The sequence below is a fragment of the Clavelina lepadiformis genome, chromosome 8 (genome assembly GCF_947623445.1).
Source record: "Clavelina lepadiformis chromosome 8, kaClaLepa1.1, whole genome shotgun sequence".
NCBI classification, from domain to species: Eukaryota; Metazoa; Chordata; class Ascidiacea; order Aplousobranchia; family Clavelinidae; genus Clavelina; species Clavelina lepadiformis.
Window position 1 is genome coordinate 16,754,746 of NC_135247.1, and position 20,589 is coordinate 16,775,334.

At 36.8% G+C, this 20,589-nt stretch overlaps 3 protein-coding genes across 3 annotated transcripts; 2 read left to right on the forward strand and 1 right to left on the reverse strand.

The window, feature by feature from the left end:
• Window position 1: 1 nt before the first annotated feature.
• On the reverse strand, window positions 2–20,142 carry LOC143468378 (valine--tRNA ligase-like). Its single transcript, XM_076965560.1, has 27 exons — window positions 19,994–20,142; window positions 19,721–19,916; window positions 19,397–19,540; window positions 18,765–18,976; window positions 18,449–18,590; window positions 17,804–17,894; window positions 17,481–17,572; window positions 17,245–17,369; window positions 17,031–17,100; window positions 16,788–16,885; window positions 16,232–16,433; window positions 15,787–15,990; window positions 15,263–15,406; window positions 14,341–14,516; window positions 13,943–14,077; window positions 13,668–13,782; window positions 13,272–13,448; window positions 12,879–12,984; window positions 12,561–12,685; window positions 11,996–12,143; window positions 11,615–11,742; window positions 11,329–11,484; window positions 10,736–10,939; window positions 10,408–10,519; window positions 10,132–10,304; window positions 9,426–9,575; window positions 2–820 (listed from the first exon to the last, which is right to left on the reverse strand). The coding sequence occupies exons 1-27, from the start codon at window positions 20,116–20,118 to the stop codon at window positions 746–748; spliced, it is 3,825 nt and encodes a 1,274-aa protein (XP_076821675.1). The 5' UTR covers window positions 20,119–20,142; the 3' UTR covers window positions 2–745.
• Window positions 1,806–4,719, forward strand: LOC143468394 (leukocyte elastase inhibitor A-like). The gene is made up of 8 exons (XM_076965582.1): window positions 1,806–1,964; window positions 2,306–2,524; window positions 2,774–2,945; window positions 3,104–3,253; window positions 3,328–3,487; window positions 3,589–3,722; window positions 3,910–4,080; window positions 4,400–4,719. The coding sequence occupies exons 1-8, from the start codon at window positions 1,870–1,872 to the stop codon at window positions 4,562–4,564; spliced, it is 1,266 nt and encodes a 421-aa protein (XP_076821697.1). The 5' UTR covers window positions 1,806–1,869; the 3' UTR covers window positions 4,565–4,719.
• LOC143468395 (leukocyte elastase inhibitor-like) lies at window positions 5,499–9,130 on the forward strand. Its single transcript, XM_076965583.1, has 8 exons — window positions 5,499–5,836; window positions 6,096–6,296; window positions 6,528–6,681; window positions 6,916–7,065; window positions 7,198–7,363; window positions 7,784–7,917; window positions 8,113–8,283; window positions 8,540–9,130. Exons 1-8 carry the CDS (start codon window positions 5,730–5,732, stop codon window positions 8,705–8,707), a joined length of 1,251 nt encoding a protein of 416 aa, XP_076821698.1. The 5' UTR covers window positions 5,499–5,729; the 3' UTR covers window positions 8,708–9,130.
• Window positions 20,143–20,589: the final 447 nt, after the last annotated feature.

Genomic DNA, 20,589 nt, shown 5'->3' on the forward strand with positions numbered 1-20,589 from the left:
GCCTTTTTACAAGGGCACACAACGCCTTTATTTACGGTTTCATGTACTGTACGTTTTACGAAAATCCGAAGCAGCATTGCAAGTACTTTAGCTTAATAAAACAATCAAGCCGATTTCTTACCACTTGCGGCGGATAGACTCCATTGTACAAAAACGACACCATGTGTGCACAACCAAGCCTCTGAATTTTGGAACAGGTTAGCTGTAGGTCCCGTGAGTTTAGAGAACCACAAATCAAGAAGGTTTGAACTTCGGGCAAAGCAAATAGAATTAAGTGTAAGCTTTACTATTTAACTGAATGGAAATTTTGCGCAGTAAATATATAATTCTTCTTAAAAAAGTAGCCCCAACCTTCAGAGAGGGACCAACTAATTTCTTGAATATGACCATTGATGACAAAACTTTGTTCAGACTCGGGGCCAAAAAAATGTTTGGCGACCTTGTGCACAATGACGAATTAAATAAAACGGAAACGTCTCGTATAAAATACACATAATGTGATTAGGATAAAGCTAAAATTCTAACTTGGGTAAAGCTTTTATGCGTAATTTGTTAGGTCGAAAATAAAAGTTGCATAACCAACACCACACACCAACTTTGAACCGCCAACCACTATAATCTACAGAAGAACCTCGTAATTAAGCTAGGCATAAACAATTGTGATGAGAAATGGCATAAGCAAATGGAAGGCGTAAAGAGCAGGAAAGCCTTTAAAGCGTTGCTATAATGTGATATTAGTGCGCCATCATGCGTTCAACATCTTCTCGAAATTTTGTTGAGCTTGCTTCATCTTGGTAATTTCGATCTCCATTTGTTGGACCTGAAAATAAATGGACGTATATAGTATTAGCCTTTGTTTTGTTTTTTAACGAATCCATTTCCCTAAGTAACTTACTCTGTGTATCAAACTAATCTCTTTCAAATAGCCATTAAACACATTATACAAGTAACAATGCCTTGCTCGATTAATCTGTGAATACAGTTGGCATTGAACATGGGTCAACAAAATCCAGTTCATTGCTGAACTAATGACCATCATAATCAAAGATGTATACGATGACACGGCACCTTCACCAAAGCGGGCTTTATTTGTGACAAAGACATTTAAAAGACAGGAAAAACTATTTCCAACACTCGCGTAAACGAGTCCACAGACAGATCATATTGCATTGGAAATATGAGTTACAGGTTGGTATTTGTCGGCTAAAGTCAGGCATCATATTTAGTTGTATAACCTTGTATGAAGTGATAGTGGTTAACGGCCCATTTCCTGAGGTAGCTATTCCCATTCAACTGGCCAAAATCTGACCTTATTTTGAAGGATTTGATTGGCCGGAACACACTCTAGATCTTCAACTATCGAATCAGGAAACTGGTGACGTCACAAGTTTTCATGTAACTCATACTGCAGTGAAGCATTTATAAGTGGGTGGTTGCGGAGAATGATGCTATCGCTTTCCAGTTGGCGTGGAATCGCCAGCGTTAATAGGCAAGCAAAAATCGTGACAGTTGAAGTCTTTTTCAGAACACAGAGATATAAAACTATTTGTACGCAAGGTTAACGCGACAGAGCTCTCACTATGTTTGGGCGTTGCATAATCTCGATGAAAAAAATGAGCGAAACTGAATTGTACAGGAAGTCAATTTGCAAAGCTGCAGCCTAAAGTGCTTCAAGCTTGTTATGAGCCAGTAATACCTACGTGTGAGGGGATTCCTTTCATTTTTGCGCAATGCGTTTGTCAACAACTAACTCATTATACAGTTTTTTGAAGGATTGAAAGAGTTTTTATTTAATAGTCTTTTAGCGACTTGTTTAAACGAGTAAACGCTTTCACTTTCAGATAATCGGACGTTTTATTGCAAAAAAATATGACCAAAGTGTTCCAGGTTATCATAATCTTTTGCCTGCTTCAAGTTATTTGCAGCGTTAAAGGCGACGACACCAACAAACAAGTTCGCCTGCGGTAAGTGCGTTGTCTGCAAGTGTTCACTGCGGCGTATGCAGCACACAAGCCACGAAATGGAAAACACAAGAATCATAGTAACTTTAATATTCTCCATGAGAACACATGTTTGATAAAAAAACTAAGAAAACGGTCGATTTCTTAGTGAAACCTTACATAGCGCATAAACGAAAACTCTAGTAGTTGTGGTAGTGCTAACTTTTTGCCAAATTGACGTCAGTATGATTTTGTTAAAGCTAAACCATAGTTACCCTATAAATTTGGGATTAAAACTTGGTAGAACTTAACGTCAACAATCTCGTATTCTTTGCACTTTGCTTTGATAAAAAGTCATATTCCAGGAGGATTCCTCGAGCCAGCAGCCGGCACGTATGGAGGACGACATCAATCGCCAACAAATACTTCGCTCATCGACTCTTCAGAGCTGTGGCACGCGCGACTCCTGACGGCAACTTCTTCATCTCACCGTACGCGGTTGCATCCGGACTCTCGATGACTTTGTACGGAGCAAGAGGAAAAACAAAAGAGCAAATCATCAATACTTTGGGATACAGCTTAGTGTAAGCATCCTCCCTGGTCAAAACAGAATCCTTATGATGAGTGCCGAGCAAGATGCAAGCTTATTTAACCAGAATTTATGAATTATTTTCTCCATTAAACTGCTAGTGGGTCGCTTACAAAAAACTACAATATTGATATGATATGATACACGATTACCAGAGCTTAGTTCAAAAAATTGTCTGATAATTACGCGTTTCAACAGTTTTCGTCATTTCAATAATTATTCTGATGCGATGTAATTACAACAGCGATTCGAATCGTATTCCGAGGTTGTACGAGAAGATGTTGGAGGAGCTGTTCACTCCGGATCATGGTTTCACTCTGGTGTCGGCCAACAGGTTATTCGGGGAAAAAACGGAGGATTTTGAGGAGCAATTTATTCGTGGGACAGAGAAGTACTACGGTGCGCCACTGATGCAGGTACAGAAAGAATAGTTTTCGCTGTCTGATATAGTTGTGAAAAAATACGGACATAATTCAAACGCATTTCCCTACGCAGTCTACTGTATATACAAAGGCAATTTCGTTCACCCATGTGCAGTTCTTTGCAGCTTTCAGAAGATTTTTTTAAAACTTAGGTCGATTTCAGCGGCAATCCCGACCTTGCACGAGCGACAATCAACCGCTGGGTGGCGAACGTCACCCAAAACACGATTCAGGAGGCGATGCCTCCCGACACCATTTCATCAAACACGAAGCTGGCTTTGGTATCAACGCTCTATTTCAACGTTAGTAACAGTTTCCCCTGTTTCCCATGAAGCCTAAAACGTCGTCATCAAATTACTTTACGTAATGAATACAGGGGAAATGGAAAATCCCTTTCCTGAGACATAAGCGGGCTAATTTTAGACGATTTGACGGCGAAGTTTACGAAACCAACTTCATGCAAGCCGAAATGCTGCTCAGTTTGTCAGATTCGTTTGAGCTAGCCGCGCAGTGGATACAAATCCCCTACCATTCAAGTAAGATAGCTTTAAGCAGAAAATTTACTATTAAAGACATTAGACTTTAGTACTATGCTGTGGGAAATAGGGTCCCGTTTCATAAACAGTTGTCAATACAGGTTCGGGAAAATACAGAGTAGCGATGGAGATTATTTTGCCGTATGATCGGAGCAAGGCCGGTATGCAAGTTCTTGAAAAACGACTTACCGAAGATACACTTTTCTATACAACATCGAGAAAAAGGAAGCAGAGTGTACGTTGTACCGTGTCTGCATTCATTTGCGTAACAACTACTCGCCCTAACAACTATTACTTTCACAAAGATAAACCACTACATTGTACATGTCAACAACAATTTTCAAATAAAGACAAATTTGCAAAACCGATGAATTGTCTTTTCTGTGGAAGTTGTCATACTCCCACTGATTTCTTCATTCCAGGTACAACTGATGTTGCCGCAATTCCGCCTGGAATACGGCAGGGATTTGCAGGAGATCTTGGCGAGAATGGGGATTGAGGATCTCTTTAGCGTGGCGGCTGCGGACTTATCGGGAATTAGCAGGGACAATAATCTGGCCGTGGGAGCAATGGAGCACAAAACCTTTCTGGATGTGAGTGGTGGAATTCGTTTTTGGAATTTGTTTCACATAAATTATTTCTATGCCTCTAAAGATGCTATGTACTGCATAATCGGAATAACACGCTGTATCTGGTTAAGACTCCGTGATTAAACCAAACTAAAAACACTTCTTAAGTTGACATTCAAAATGTCGGTACGTGCCGCAATATTTCGAAATAATTAAACCGTTTGAAACCAGTCAATCACTGATGTAAACAAATAATTGTGGAGAAAACGAGACTGACAAGCAGTAAGACAATCTCGCTCAGTCAAATAAATCTCATTTAAAATTTTCGCCTCACTGGTCGTAGGTGAACATGGAAGGTACAACAGCGGGTGCTTCACTCGGGCAAGATGTGGTATTCAAGTCCAATCCAGTGCAGATAGATTGCAACCACCCGTTCATCGTAATTCTGAGGGAGACCTACACCAAAATGCCGTTGTTTATGGGCAGAATAGCAGAGCCTGGACGTTAACATCGACAGAGGGAAGCCCTTAGCGACTAAGAGAAAACTAGAATGGTGTTGTATATAAGCGGCAGTCTTCCAACGCTTTCTTTGTTTTCCTGTGGCACGTTTCCAATGTATCGCATGCTTTCTACTTACTGCTATAAATAAACTTGCAAACATTGGTTTATGGCGTTGGTGAAAAAGGTTGACTGCTATCGAAAATGTACGCAATCATTCCGCTTTACACCGTACATTATGTTGTTCGTTTGGAAGAATTGACCAATCGTACGTTATTAATGATTTCCTTAACAGAAGAAGGAATTTTTCAAAACTCTCGAGTGTGCACAATGCTTCAACGTACGATCAATAGCACGCAGATGAAATGTCGTGGTAAACATGAAAACCGCGCGGGTGTTTCTCACAGCCCAAGGCGTACGTGCTTGGCTAAGTAGCGCGATAAACAAGCATTTCTTCAGTGACGTTGGCCAGGAAAAGTGGTTAGCCAAAAGCACCAAAGCCAGGCGAGCGTTACGCTAGTGCGGATAAATCTTCAAGTATTAATGACTATTAGCAGGACAAGTGACGTGAGTATATGACTGAGAACTTAACGTGTTTCATAGTGAATACCAGGTAATATAGATTTTGAATGCATTGAGTGGTGAACAAAGCGGAAAGATTTGCGATTTTGGGATTATCTCAAATTTGCGCAAGATGTTAGTTTTCAAAATGAAATTTCCGAAATTTTAGAGTGGCCGAGATTCAATCAGCAGCTAAACTAATCGACGTCTTTTCCACATTTCTGATACTTCAAGATATTGCGGCAAAGTTTTTACGGCGCAAAGTCAGTTTGGAGAACTAAGTGGATTGAAATTTGCCAACAGTCACCGATACCGGATGTACCTCACCAAATTAGGGAAGAGAGCTCCAAGCAAATCCTTTCAGAAGTTGACAACAACAACACGTTAACGCAGGGTCTGGACGACCGAGCTCAAGACATTGACGTCATCTCATGTGGACTTGAGTTTTAATAAGTAATCATTCGACCAATGAAAATTGAGCACCAAGTACACCACCACATAGCAGATACGAAAGTGAAATACTCAAAACCTTTGATAACGTACGTACAGCGCAGCGAGAATCATTTACAGAACAAGTATCTTTTTCATAATTAGAATAATAAGATTACTTAGTCATGGTGTTAAAAGTTTTTCTGCTGCTGGTGCTGATTGGTTCAGTGCTGAGTAATTCATGGGAAGGAGTGAAGGTTGAACTCATCAATGAAAAATACGAATCATGCAGGTTTGTGCACATACAGCATGGCAAGACCTTTTGGTGTCCATTTAAGTGCACTGCTCATACTTGTCATGATTTTTGGTTTGCCGGTTTATTTTCATAAATCAAGTTCACACGACTGAATTAAAACTGTTTTCGGTAAAGAAAGTATTGGGTGTTATAATATCATTCTGTCAAAATTTGAACTCGAAATCAACGACAAAACGTATGACGTCACTTTTAAAACTATCTCGGTGAAATACGATTTAATGCTTCCTCTCAACAGGGTCAATGAGATTGCTGCAGCAAACAGAGCGTTTGCATTGGACCTTTTTCACCAGATCGCGGAGACAGATGGACCGGACGAAAACATCCTGATCTCACCATTGGTTATATCTATGGGCCTGTCAATGATACTGATGGGTACCAATGGAAACACTGCCGAAGAGTTGAGACAAGTTTTGAGATACAATGAGACTCTAGATAAGTGAGTGACAAATAACAAGTCAATACATGAAAACCAGAGAGTAATTTTGTGTGACAAACACTTACACACATACACTGCAATATGTATATAAGCATCCACTATGCTGAGTGTGCATGATTAGTAAAATGTTGTGCGACTGATTCAACATTTTCACCTTGATCATCGTTAAACTACGGATATCATTACAAACATACTGATTCACAATTTAACGATGATGGTTCCTTTCTTCAGCTACGTCCCATTTTACTGCATTTATGAACGCTATGAGAATCTTGGCCCAGTGATTACCCTACGTACTGCAAGTAAACTGTTTGGGGCAAAGACGGAAAACTTCCTAGATACTTTCCTTGGTAAAACTGCATTCTTTGGAGCCAAAATTGAAAGGGTAAAATGATTTTAAAACGTTTAGTTTCTCTTCTTGTGTAATGCAATGTAATATCTTATAACGCACTTCAAAAGTTATTGATGAAAAGTTATGAGTTTGATATTTTTTTCAAATCGTTGTTTGAAGATAATTGTGTTAAAAACCCGCCAACAGAAAACAGCTGTAAATTTAAAGAGTTTTGCACAAAAATTCCAGCTAATTTTTCCAGTATCCATGTTTATTCACTGTTGCTAGGTTGACTTCGAAAATGATGGAGAAAACACAAGACAAGCCATTAATGAATGGGTTGCAGTACAAACATCCAATCACATCTCTGAACTCTTTCAGCCAGATTCAATTAGTCCACTGACACGGTTAATTCTTGTGTCCGCAATATATTTCGAGGTAGATGAAAAATTTTTGTTTTTTTTGTGAATGGGTAACCACCGTATATTTCAGACCCATTTGCATCAGTGGGTCAACCAATCTCTTCACCAAAATCTCTGCAGGACCAGCTAAACTCCTCCCATTTTTCAGGCATTTTGGAAGACCCCATTTGAAACTAAATTCACATCACCTTTTGTGGTGTCAGACGACGTTCAAATACCAGATCAACCATTCATGGATCAACGTTTCGATATAAAAGTTTACTATGATGAAGACACCGATTTGTATTTCCTTGACCTTCCGTATAAAAGTGGAGGTCAGAATTTTTTTTATTGAAAAAAGCAACAAAAAATAGTCATTCTGTGCAGAAGACTTTCCTAATTCAAACCATAATTTTTATCAATGACCAAACTGGCCCAAGTTACTTGAATGGTATTTACAACTGTGCCTAATGGTAGGATTATGGTGTTTCTTTTACTTTGCACAAGCAGCCATAGGTTGAATATCTGGTAATTTTATGCAACTTTGTGCATGAAAGTGTGCAAAAAAATTGAGAGAACTTCACAAATCCTAGGATTTTATTTCAGCATTAACATCTCATCACATAAGAAATAGCTGCTAGTGCTAATTATGCATCTCAGCATCAAAAACTATGTAGTTTCATTTACTGAGCTGGGAGACTAGCCTTGACATTAGGCCAAGATTGAAATTCATGAGAACAGTTGTTTTGAAACAGCGAGAGATCCAGAAGTGAGCATGATGCTTGTCTATGATGACAACAAACAACCATACGTTGAAACTGGAAAAAGATTAACCTCTGAGACACTTTCAAGGGTAATGGAAAGGTTGCCAGCAGAAAGACTAACAGACGTAGGTTTTGTTTGTTCCATATAGAAAAAAATATATTTTTAGTGAAATAAACTTGTGCTCAATTAATAACTAAGTAATGCATAAGACCAACCATTCTGATGTGTCAACAAAATTAATTTCATGTGAAAAATTACCTGCATTTGTAAGCACTAACTTTCCCGTATCCATATTGGCAAAATAAAAGCATATGTTTAGGCTATTGTTTCGCTGCCTATATTTGAGATGAACGTGGAAAAGGACATGGTCAGTTACTTACAATCTATGGGCATTGAAAGTCTTTTTATGAATGGACAAGCTGACCTTTCTGGTATGAACGGTATGCGGAATTTATTCATTGAAGGAGCAAAACATAAGACGTTCATCAGGGTAAGTAAACATTTCTTCACAGTGTGTACACAAGTTACATAGCAGCATAAAGAATCCAATTTCAATATGTAGCTTTGGTGGTCGGCCAATTCATCTACTAACGATTAAACCCAGGTAATTGTAACCCAAGGTCTATTCAAACCACAGACATTGGTTGAATCATCCATATCTTGAACCAACCTGGAACCAGCAGCTTTATTTTTTTTTAAATCCAATGTGCCTTGATATGACAATTAATTGTGTCCTCCACCACTAGGTGGATCAAAACGGCACGGTAGCTGCAGGGGTATTTGAAGCATCAGCCATCTTTCTAAGCTTACCATTCTATGCTGTGTTCAATCACCCATTCCATTTTATGCTGTGGGAGAAACAAACCAACAACATTCTCTTTATGGGACGTCTTGTCAACCCATCGCTGCCGTAAATGTCACAGATAATGTGGGACTTGTAATTCTCATTAAAGCCGCATTTCAATCTTACTGTACTAAGTTTTACTGAAAGCATATTTTCATGTGTTAAATGATTTCATACATTTGCTGCTGTGTCTTGAAGAATAAAGACTTGCTGTAGCATCTACTGTTGTTGCAATATTAATTGAGTTGTTATCAAATTTTCTCTGCATTGCATGTACATTGTGCAGCTTTTGGTCCCTGGATAGATTCTGAATCTCAGTATTTCATAGTTTGTCAAGTATAGTTACATATGTTATCAGTAGTACATATCACACAGGACCATTGCATAAAAGAATATGCATTTTTGTCCAGAAATCTGCTTACTGTACAGCTATAAATTACACCGCTCCACATATTTCAATTCTAACATTTCAAAAATAAACGTAGCATGCTTACATTGGCTTTTAGAAAGACCCTAGCTAGACGCTGGACATTATCCAACAGCAAATCATACTCATTAATAACACACTCCATGTATTGGTAGTTGACTTTTTGTGATATACACAACAGTAAGCCGATACAGAGTTTGCAATATATAGCGTAATTAACATAGTAAATATGACCCTAAGACCTATGTTGATATACTGTACATAATAAGCACAAGGAAGCTTAGTCACTTTGTTGCGTGCAGCTTACACCTTACGAGTAGGTCTGTGCTAGGCAGATATCAAGAGATGAACAGTCTCCTACCTTTTCCAGATCTGCTTTTTGTACAGCTTCTGGTACTTTGCTCTTGTATTCGGGCTTATTTCTTTTCTCTTTGAGGGATGATAGCTTCTTAGCTTGGTCAACTTGCTTTGCTTGAAGCTTGCTTATTTCCTTTTCAATGTCAATCAAGCCCTACAAAAAGTTCTTGAAGTTAGGGTATTTGATTAAGTTGGATTAAGGAAAGTCGAAGCTCCAATAATAGAACATACATAGGAGAACATACAAGCCCAAGGTCAGACACTAAGTTATACATTTCTCACTTCACTCAAAAACTACGTGGAGAAGTTGAGTTTAAAACAGTTGCTGCAGTTTGCTAGGTACCAGTAGCGTTAAAAATAATGTTACTTAAAATAAAACTAAAATTGCCGCAATACACAATTGCAACCACAAGCATAATTTGCTACGTGGTGACCCTTTTTGGTTTGTTTAGTTGAAATTATCAGATTTATTAACAAAACAGAGTTCAATAACAATTGTTAACGAAATATTGTTTTCCAATCGCTTATCAGTTTAAAACTCATAATGGGTCACCATGGGTGACTCTAAAACTCATGGGTGCAAGACTGCAAGTGCTAGAAAACCATTTTAGCTTTTTGCATTTTACATTTACTTTGCAGCTTAAAAAAATGTCTGCTCTTAATCAAAAGCAAGTGCAGGTTGACGCTTGACGATACTGATGCGGACTTACCTTAAGCAATAAGTTTATGTCGCACTTATCATTCACAATTGCAACAGCACAGCCTGGTGGAGGTTTCTCTGATGAAGTAAGTACTTTGACGAGGGACGAGTAGGAGAGAGTTTGAATGATGTCAGCATGTCTTCGAATGACATCAGCAATTTCATCTACACAGTGAATGTACACTGCGGAAGCAATGGCAACGTTAACAATAATAATAGTAATGGTAATAAATTACGGTAATAAAATTACTAAACTCTCTTTTCAAATTCAATCGTATTAACTTACGTTCAGCCTTTGTCTTAGTCAAGTTGTATTCTGCCCTTAAAGACCTTGTAACCTTGGTTATGTTCATCGCTAAATCCATGTCGTTTTCAATCTCTTCATCTTTCCAATTATACTAACAAAAACATGATGTCCCCATAAACAATAAACACCACCTTTAAGAATCCAAAAATTTGGACACTGATTTAATAATTGGATGATTCTAAAGGCATTCAAATGTTAATTTAATGTACTCAACTCATAATAAAAATTCCAAAAGCAGAAAAGTTACTCCAAAACAATTTGGGTTTGTAAGATTAAGACGGAATCAAGGAAAACACAAAAAAACTACCTGATTCTCTGGCCACTCTGTCACAGACACACTTGGCGCCGTTTCGTTGGGTCTCCTAGGTAACCGTTGCCATAGTTCCTCGCTGATGAATGGCATGAGAGGATGAGTGAGCCGAAGCGCTGTCTCAAGGCAGGTGTAGAGAACATTGCGTGACGTGGTGATTGCACTTTTATCGGTTCCAGAAAATATCGGCTTGAGACATTCCTGCCATTCAGAACTAAATTATTTTATCACGTCACAGATCGTGGCAAAGAAATGAACAAAATCTTGCGATCTCGACAAAGACATGATTTTTAAAATCCTCGAGATTTTAAAAAGTTTTGAATTTAATCTATTTTGCTTCCTTGCATATTTTCCGGCAAGTAGCACACTGTATGCATCCTGAAATTATCCAGATGCTTAATACAGGTACTTCTAACCAGTGTTTTATGAAAGGCAGTACATGCCATAGCAGAAAATTTGTTCTTAAACTTGTACCTTCTACAATCTACAACTACAGCGTTAATCATACGGTTAATTTTCCAAAGAACACTAAACTGATTGCACAACAGGTATATAGACTACTGCCCAGCAAATTGTTGACTGCAACTCACCAAGTATACATCGCAAAGTTCATAAAGCCAGAAGTTGTAAACCCCAGTTGTGTAAAGTGGGAATTCATACGTTTCCAAGCCCCGACTACTTGAATCAATGGCTTTTGACAGTTTGCTTAAAATCCACCGATCTACAAGGCTCTCCTTCCCGCTTGGCTAAACAGATTTACTGCTTATTAGAAGTGCTTTACAACTAAAGGGGAAACGCTGTGTATAAATTAAGGAAAGAAAGTTAACAAGCCTTTTTATTTCTTTTGGTTGATAGAGTGGAGCGCAATAAACCTACTTTAGCAGATTGCGTTGGTTGAAAATTTTCTCCTAATCCTTTCAAAGCAAACTTGAATGCATTCCAAAGCTTGTTGCAAAAATGTCGATATCCAAGGATTCGCAGAACATCCAAGTTGATGTCACGACCTAAAGTTGTAAATAAATATATGTGGTCAAATTTTTATGATGCTACTAGAAGAAATGCAGCATTAGTTGGATCATATTGTAAAGCTTCATACTACACTGAAAGCATACTATAGGTTAGCTTTTTATTAAGAGGGCGTTATTGGAAGCAAAATTAGTTTAACTGCTCTAGAAAAACATGAAAATGAAAAAATGGTAACCAATATTTGCAATGTCATTTTTTCTTTCTCACTTTCACTTTAAACAGACCACAAACCTTGGCACGTGTAAGCACACAAAGCAAATCGCAGGGCATCACTGCCGCATTCAGGGATGCCGTTGGGATAATCTTGCTTTTGACCGGCTTTTGCTCGTTCAATCTCTCGTGCATCGAGATTGCCCATCAACAAGGTTTGATGAAGCTCCTACAATACAGTGAATTGCGAATAATCTTGAATATTAAAACTGCATCATCTTGCTCATTAAACTAAGACCACAGTAGCCAGCAGATAAGATGCAAATAGATAAGAAAACCAAGAAAACCAACAAAGGAACATGACCAAGTATCAACAAAAAGTATCAAGAACTACGTTTTTGATGTACTAATATAAAAAGCAATGATAGAGCTGTAAAGTACACGTTATACACAAAACAAAATATAAGCAAAACAGTAGACAGCGACTAGTAGACAAACACACAACAACAAAACAAGCAAAAGTTTAATTCAAAGTATTTAGCAATTTAAGTATTTAGCATTCATTTAGCTGTTCATGCTCATCGAAACAGAGCAACAAAAATAACGCCTCAACTCTGGTATTCGTTCAAAACCATGAAAGTTTTACCTCTAAAGTTATTCCATTTACAACGTCAAGTGGATCTATCACATTTCCAAGTGACTTGCTCATTTTTCTCCCGTGCGCGTCACGAACCATCGCGTGAAGATATACTTCCTTGAATGGAAGCTTCCCTTAAACAGAAGATGAGTTATAGTCACCATTTAAAACAATCAACGCTCCATAAAGTAGTCAATAAGCTTTAAACTACAAAGCATATTATAGGGTTAAACTTATGCAATACTGTAAGTATGAAAACGTTCATAACGAATCAACTAGTTGATGAAATTAAGAAAAACTAGTTTTCAATCAACTTTGGACAGTCACCGGTCATCAAGATGGAGAACATGGTCATTCTGGCCACCCAGAAAAACAGAATGTCATGGCCGGTCTCCAGTAAGGTATTGGGGAAAAATGTGCTCAAATCATTGGTCTGAAGTAAAAGAAACAACACTTTTTAATTCTGACGGAGACAGCGACATAACAACAACTGTAAAGCCTCAAAATAGACAACACTGATGATTACTTGGAATAATGCTGACTTACAAGACCAATTCTAAGTATAACAGTTAATTTTTGAGCAAAATTTCTTTCAGAAATTGCTTAGTTAAAATCTTAAATGACCCAGAAATTCTCAGAACACCTTTTTCACAAAAATTTAAAACAATGTTACATCTGATATGTCATTCATCAAATTTGGCAGCGTTGTCTGAGAATTACCTCATTAGGCCAGTCGAATATTGAAAATGGAAGAAGTCCAGATGAGAACCAAGTGTCCAACACATCTTCATCCTGCCTGAGCGTGATCTTTGATTTACAAACGTTGAACTTCTTTGCAGCTTTCCCTTTTGCCTCTTCCTCTGTCATTCCTGATATCCAATACTCACCATCCAGCTCCTGAATACAAAGATGGGATTGTGAGGGAATAAAATTCATGGAGGAAAATTTTAACATAATTATTAAGGAAACATTTTACAAATACATGTATAATGAAGGAACGCCACATTTAAAAGTCAGCTATAATATATGACTCAAACTCCTCTTTTGCAATTGCTTAGTCTCAAGGGAAGTGTTTGGTCTGTGAAATAAAACTCATATTTCAAATTTACGACTTACCTCCCCTTTAGGCACAGACGGGTCATCAACAGTGACAAAATATGCAGGAATCCTGTGACCCCACCATAACTGACGTGATATGCACCAGTCCCGTATGTTTTCAAGCCAGTGATACCTGGAATAACATTGCCAAGTACGAATCAAAGCATATAAGGTCCCAGAAAGATTTCTATAACCATCAACCACTCTGTTTAACCATAGGTGTTACCGTAACTACTTTTAGTTATTGGTATTTGTTGTGGTTATTTTTGGCATAAATGCAACAAGTGTTTTACCAAGTTTTACAATGCATGTCGGGTATAAGTTTGAGGTCTCCATTCTTTACGGCTTCTACTGATTTTTCTGCAGCTTCTTTGCAATTCATGAACCACTGCACTTTAATCAAGGGTTCAACAATGTCCTTTGATCGACTAGTACAAAAGTAGCATGGTTATTGGTATGGGTGTTTGCTCAGAGCTGCAAGAGCCTATCTACAGCAATCTCCATAACAATGGAAGTAAAGTGAAACTAATACAAAACGCAGTGAATGACTTGCTAGCTAAGTACTGAAATATTTATTTTCAGACTAAGCAAAGTCTTTGGAGGCAGTAATTTGGCAGATTCTTCAAACATAAGGGTCAGAATGCAGATCGCAGTCAGTAAGATCATGTAATGGCAAAATCATAAGGTCCACCTGCAAATGGGAACAACCATGGGGTTGTCTTTCGTCTCCTTGTACAACCCCTTATCCTGGAGCGCTTTAAGCACGGCAGTTCGAGCTTGAAACCTCTTCATCCCATCAAATTCTGTTCCCGTGTTGATGACGTCACCATTATCCGAGAAAATGTTAATGAACTGAAGATTGTGCCTCTGTATATAAAAGATGAAATGTATTAGAATGCCTGACCCATCATATATTGGGCAAACAGCACTATTTAAAGGAATGTTGACAAATAAAGTATTTACATATGTCATAATATGTTTACAAAGACTGAAGATAACACTATTCATGTTGCTGCAAAATTCAAAAGTTTGTCAAACTTTACATTGATAAAGTTGTACAAAAATTTATACAATTACACCGCTTCTATATGATGTAATTTTTTTTCACAGTCAGTTTTTGAATATATATAACGAAATGTTGTCAGTTATTGAAAAATTAGTTTAAACAAATGTCCTAAACTCTGAAAAGTAATGTGCACACTGTATGGTTGGTGTACTCAATTCTTTGATTATATTACAAAGATGAGGTTGACTAAATCGGCACGGCGGACAAATCATTCTGAAACTGTTTGGATGTTTGCCTATCAATCAGTTTCCTTTCAAACAAAAATCGAAAAAAGGCTGTGAAACACTTCTTTTAAAATCAACGAATATTATGTAACATGTGAAGCAAGATTAGTAGAATATACAATTAAACCGTATTTGCCATTTCTGGCATTAGAGATTTTTACTAGTAATCATTGTAACATAGCCATTTTGAAAGTAATATGCATAATAAAAAGTGTGAGTAGCTGTGTCGCCACAGTTAATAGAACTAGAACGACTTTGTCAATGTACAATAAACAAATTGCTAAAATTTACTTCCAATTTCTTTAAAACTTAATTCAGGTTACCTTTCCACATTCATAATCATTTGGATCGTGAGATGGTGTTATCTTGACGGCACCTGTGCCAAAATCTCTCTCCACCATCTCATCACAGACTATTGGAAGCTTCCTATCACAGAACGGATGTTGGACATACTTTCCATGCAAATGCTGGAGGAATATATCAGAAATTAGAGTACTGGTACAGTATATTCAAAACTGGCATTTCTACAATTTACGAGATTTTGATCTGGTCATTAATTGGGAAAACATAGGCCTACATATTTAAATATTTCTTACTCAAAATAATGCCAATTCACAAAAGATTGCAAAAATTTGACTACGATTCCGATATTTTTCACCATTTTCAAAAATTTGAAAAATATTGAAAAGTCCTATTTGTTGAACAGTATTAATTAAGCCGCTTAACAATCAAGTGGTTAAGAATGCAAAGAAAATTGCTTTCACACAAGGAGTAAAATCTTCTGAATACAATAATTGATAATTGCCCAATTCTATGAATAAAACAATAATTTGCAGACAATAATCACCTTATAACGATCATCCTCAGGGTGTACAGCAACGGCCGTATCGCCAAGCATCGTTTCAATTCTCGTGGTTGCTACAATCAATTCTTCACCAACATTTCCATCAATGACTGGATAAGCGAATGAAATGATTACCCCAAACTCAATTTTGTCCTCGTAGCCAGGCACACTTAACATGGTCCTCCCTGTTAATTCCTGCTTGTTAACCTGCGAGAGAAAAAATCGGGTGAAGGAAACTCTGCAGTGACAAAAACTAAAACACTAGAAACACAAACTTATACTTTACAAACGCCATTATTTTTTTTAAAGAATTTTCATATTTTTCAAAATTTTGCGCAATGTTTGTATTTTTTCGTGGTTCACCAGATAATGATCAATTTTAACAAATGTTTAGAAATTACTGCCTAATCTAATCTATCTATCACGTGATATCTACACTATCTATTACCTCTATATCTGATATGGCTGACTTTAGCGTGCATGACCAGTTTACCAATCGATTGCTTCGGAAGATTGTTCCACGATCGTGCAAAGTTACAAAGCAGTATTTTACAGCATTGCTCAAACGCTCGTTCATCGTGAAAAATTCTCGGCTCCAGTCCAAGGATGAACCGAGTTTGCGAAGTTGTTCAAATATCCTGTTGCCTTTCCTGAAATATTGAGGTATCAATGCAATTGTTACAATGGCTGCAGTCACTAACAAAAGTACATTTTTAAACTTACAAATAGATGAATCTAAGCTGAGAGATTGTTGCAAAATACTTGAAAAACTTAATATTTTACACAAAGCAAAGTTTAGATTTAAGCTATGCAAAGAACTAACCATGGTTTATGGTTTATTTATGAAAGCAAAACAATAAGAAAAGAAAAGGAAAAGTATAAGGCATTATTTTATAACCTATCTATAAACCATTTAGTTTAACATGCTAGCTTTTATTAAATATGAATGCATTAGTATTTTATAAAGTGCTATACATAGTATAAAAGCTAATAAGAGAGCTTACACTTGTTTCCACTTCCAAACTTCTTCGACAAATGCTTCCCTGCCCAAATCATGCCTCGTTAATTTCTTCTCTTTCCAAATTTTTTTCTCTACTACAACCTATAAAATATGATGTATCTTTATGACACGTAGACGTGATGACATTATGTTGACATTGCAATAGCATAAATTGGTTGTAAAATTTCGAATACAACAAAAGTGTTCATAAATAAAGTATCACGCAGATGTTACTAAAATCACATACTTGGGTGGCAATCCCAGCATGGTCGGTGCCCGGGTTCCACAACACTGTCTCTCCCCTCATCCTGTGCCATCTAATCATCGAAAATAACAAACCACCCAAGCTTTAATTATGGCACTTGATTGGAAACTACATGTTTTTTACATTATTTCTAATTAATTTCGATAAAATTTTAATAAAATGTTATAAACAATGATTAAAAACTTAAGAATTGCACCTCGTTAATACATCTTCTATTGTGTTTGTCAAAGCATGGCCCAAATGTAGACTACCAGTGACATTTGGTGGAGGCAAGCAGATTGTAAACGTGCCTTTTGGATTATCTTCATTGGCAGATTTCCTCTGATATCAGAATAAAAGTAAGCGAAAGAATGATTTAATAATACCAAGAAGTACTGTAGCACTTTGCATGCACAATGTTTTTTCGATAAAGTTTGGTTATTTTACGCTTACTCCGTATTCAGGCTTAAAAAGGCCCATTTCTTCCCACCACTGGTACCAAGCTGCTTCTACATACTGTGGACTGTAACTGCTAGGCATCTCACCTTTAAAAATGATATATTAGATGACACTAAAAGCATAAAACTAACTTAACTTGATAGTAGTTATGCATTAGTGCTTGCTATTATCAAAAAAGACTATTTTTGTCATCGTCACGGCAATGATGAAAAATGAAACAAACGAAAGCAAATGAATAAATGAAATATACACATTTTTAAAGTTATTGCACAATTGTTCAATTTCCCAAATACTGGCAATATTCAAAGTCCACATACCAGAAATATCTTTCTTTTCACCAGGTGGTGTACTTTTTTCATATTTTATCACTGTCTTTTCAGTTTTTTCATTGCTCTTTGCTTTTTTGTTCTAAAAAGATAATTGAAGTTTCCTAACATCAGTGTTTAGCAAACTTTTTTAATCAGTCATTAATCCCCAGTTTTTGTCGCTTTGGTTTTATTCCACTTTCATGAATTTCACCTCCTTTTCTGTAATCTCATTGCAATAGCAAACAAAAGAATTTAATTCTAAACATTGTCATTATGTAACAAAAAAATTCATGCTGCATTGTTTTGAGGAAATTACCTTGTGTAAACTATTCAATACTTTCCCAGGAGCTAGGTTAGGCATTAACAATCCAGTATTAGACTATGACTACTTTTCTTGAAAAACAGAACTTTTTATCACTAAATTCCTGTGAAGTTATCTTCTGACAGCTCATGGTAGGGGGGCGACACCAACTTGGATTAACTGTTCCCTATCTTAAATCATCTTATTTGCGAATAAAATTTGTTTCAAGTAAATAAAATGTTAGCAACCCCAGAGGAAAAGCCTCAACCTGCAGAACTCCCAGGTTCAAAACACTTTGTTAGATCAAAATGACTCGTACAAGTTTATGCTTTGCACCCAGTATTCGTTGCTACCTCTTGGGCTTTGCTTTGTTCTTGCATTTTCTTATTTTTGGCATTAAATTTTTCCATCTTCTCTCGTTTCTTTGCTTCTTTCTTTAATTGTGCCGCAGATTTTGGCTTATTGTTTGAGGGACTATTGCTATCTCCAGCTGACCTACATGAAGCATGAATTATAGAGCGTCACTGGAAATGCATAGTTCCACATATCTGTATCTTAGCTTGTTGACAAGTATGTTAATGAAAAAACACAGTATTGTTTACATGCAAAGTTTCAATAATCACAAATAACACAGGTAACATGTAGCACAACAACAACGTCAGTGCTTACTTATTATCTGAGCCAGTCAACAAATACTTTTTTTGCATTTCTTCAAAAGTGTTTTTATCAAATTTTGGAGTTTCCTCGCAAAGAGCGATTTCATTATTATTATCACCACATCCAGCTGCAGTAAGTTCTTGCTTAAACTGAGGTTGGTTAATGATCGTTCTAAACCACCTGGTTGTGTTTATAAAAGCTGACCGACTCTTAACATCCAGTACCTTCAAAAAATATAAACTGATAGCCAACATTACAAAACTGTTTTCACTGACAGTGATATGCCAGTTATATACACGAAGTCATGCTACCCCACATCACAACTGATAGCGTTTCTAAAATAAATGTATCAGTATTCAATATTCAGTAGCCAATGTTCATCTGCTACTATGGTTAATAAAATGCATATTCATGTATATTTAAATGTAACTTGTACTCTATACCAGTTAGTACATATATACAGGTTCACTGGTCCGAGTGGTTGTGTACAGTAGGCCTATTTTTAAAGACAAGTTAACGTCATGTTTGTAGTGGAATGGTGGAGCTACTAAAGTGAACCACATGTTAGCGAGAGTACTCAAATTTGCGTATTTGTGTAACATCTCAAACGGTATCAGCACCACAATCCAAAAACTTGAACGTACCACTTGATACGCAAGCAAAAGCGCAGCAGCACATGCAACATCAGCTTGAGTAATACGCTCTCCAACCAAGTACATATGGTGAAGTAAATGGTCATCTAAGATCTTAAGGCACTTTTTCACATATTCACTGGCATAGGCCATATCCTGAAATTAAATTTAAATTAGATTAAATATAATCAAAATTTTGTAAGATAAAAAATGGCTTATTTTTAAACCCTTTTGCAATCACACATTTGAGTTAATAAGTGATAGGTCAATGTTATGCTAAGAAAAATAAAGCAAGAGTTGAGAACAGGATCTAAAAAATTACATTAAAACACAGACCTGTTTATTATAATTCTTCACACCTAGGAAAGGAAAAGTCCAAGTGCAAACAGAGGGATTGATTTCGCAGTCAGCAAATTCTATCCACTGATGTATTTGGGCATTTTCCTGAAGGTTAGTGCCCCACAATGCATCTCCACCCAATAATCGAGCAATTGTATTGCTGTCATCAAAAACCTGTCCATCTTTTTCCAATCTGCCGAAAGTTCAATTACACAATTTATCACCCAATTAGCGAGTATAACGTAAAACCTTTATACACAGCTATTTTACCTGGGCAGCTTTACCAAGTCTTCACAAACCTTGGCCTCAAGTTTTGTTCCATTGAAATTTGCAGCAACCAGAGCCTTTAGGCAAAAGTAATTAGTTTTGTATTTTGGTAAATATAACTTAGCCATAACTGATTTTCATAAACCAGATCTGAAAAACATAACCGAATAAAATTGCTTAAAAAACCTTCACCCGTTACAGCCGTTAGCTCTTAGCCTCTTACTACACAGATTTTTTAGCGCCTTGGAGCATTTTTCTTATCGGAATAAGGCGCTATTTAAATGTTATTACTAGGGCAAGTTTTTGCAACTTTTTTTTACAGCTTCCGGCAGCTTCCTAAATACTCAGAGTTTATGTAGTATGATGTTTTAAGCTGTTTGCAGGAATTTTATATTGCAACTTTTTTCTATTTTTCATGCAACTTTTTACTGCAACTTTTATTAAATATTGTGCAAAATGTAAAGGAGTGATTTAAAAAAACATGCTATAAACTTTTTCTAGTATATTTCTATTCTCTTTGCTTTGCATAACAAAGAGATATGTGTTGGATTAGCTGCATCTCAATGTTATCTATGACGCAACAGTTGGCTTGCAAGCTA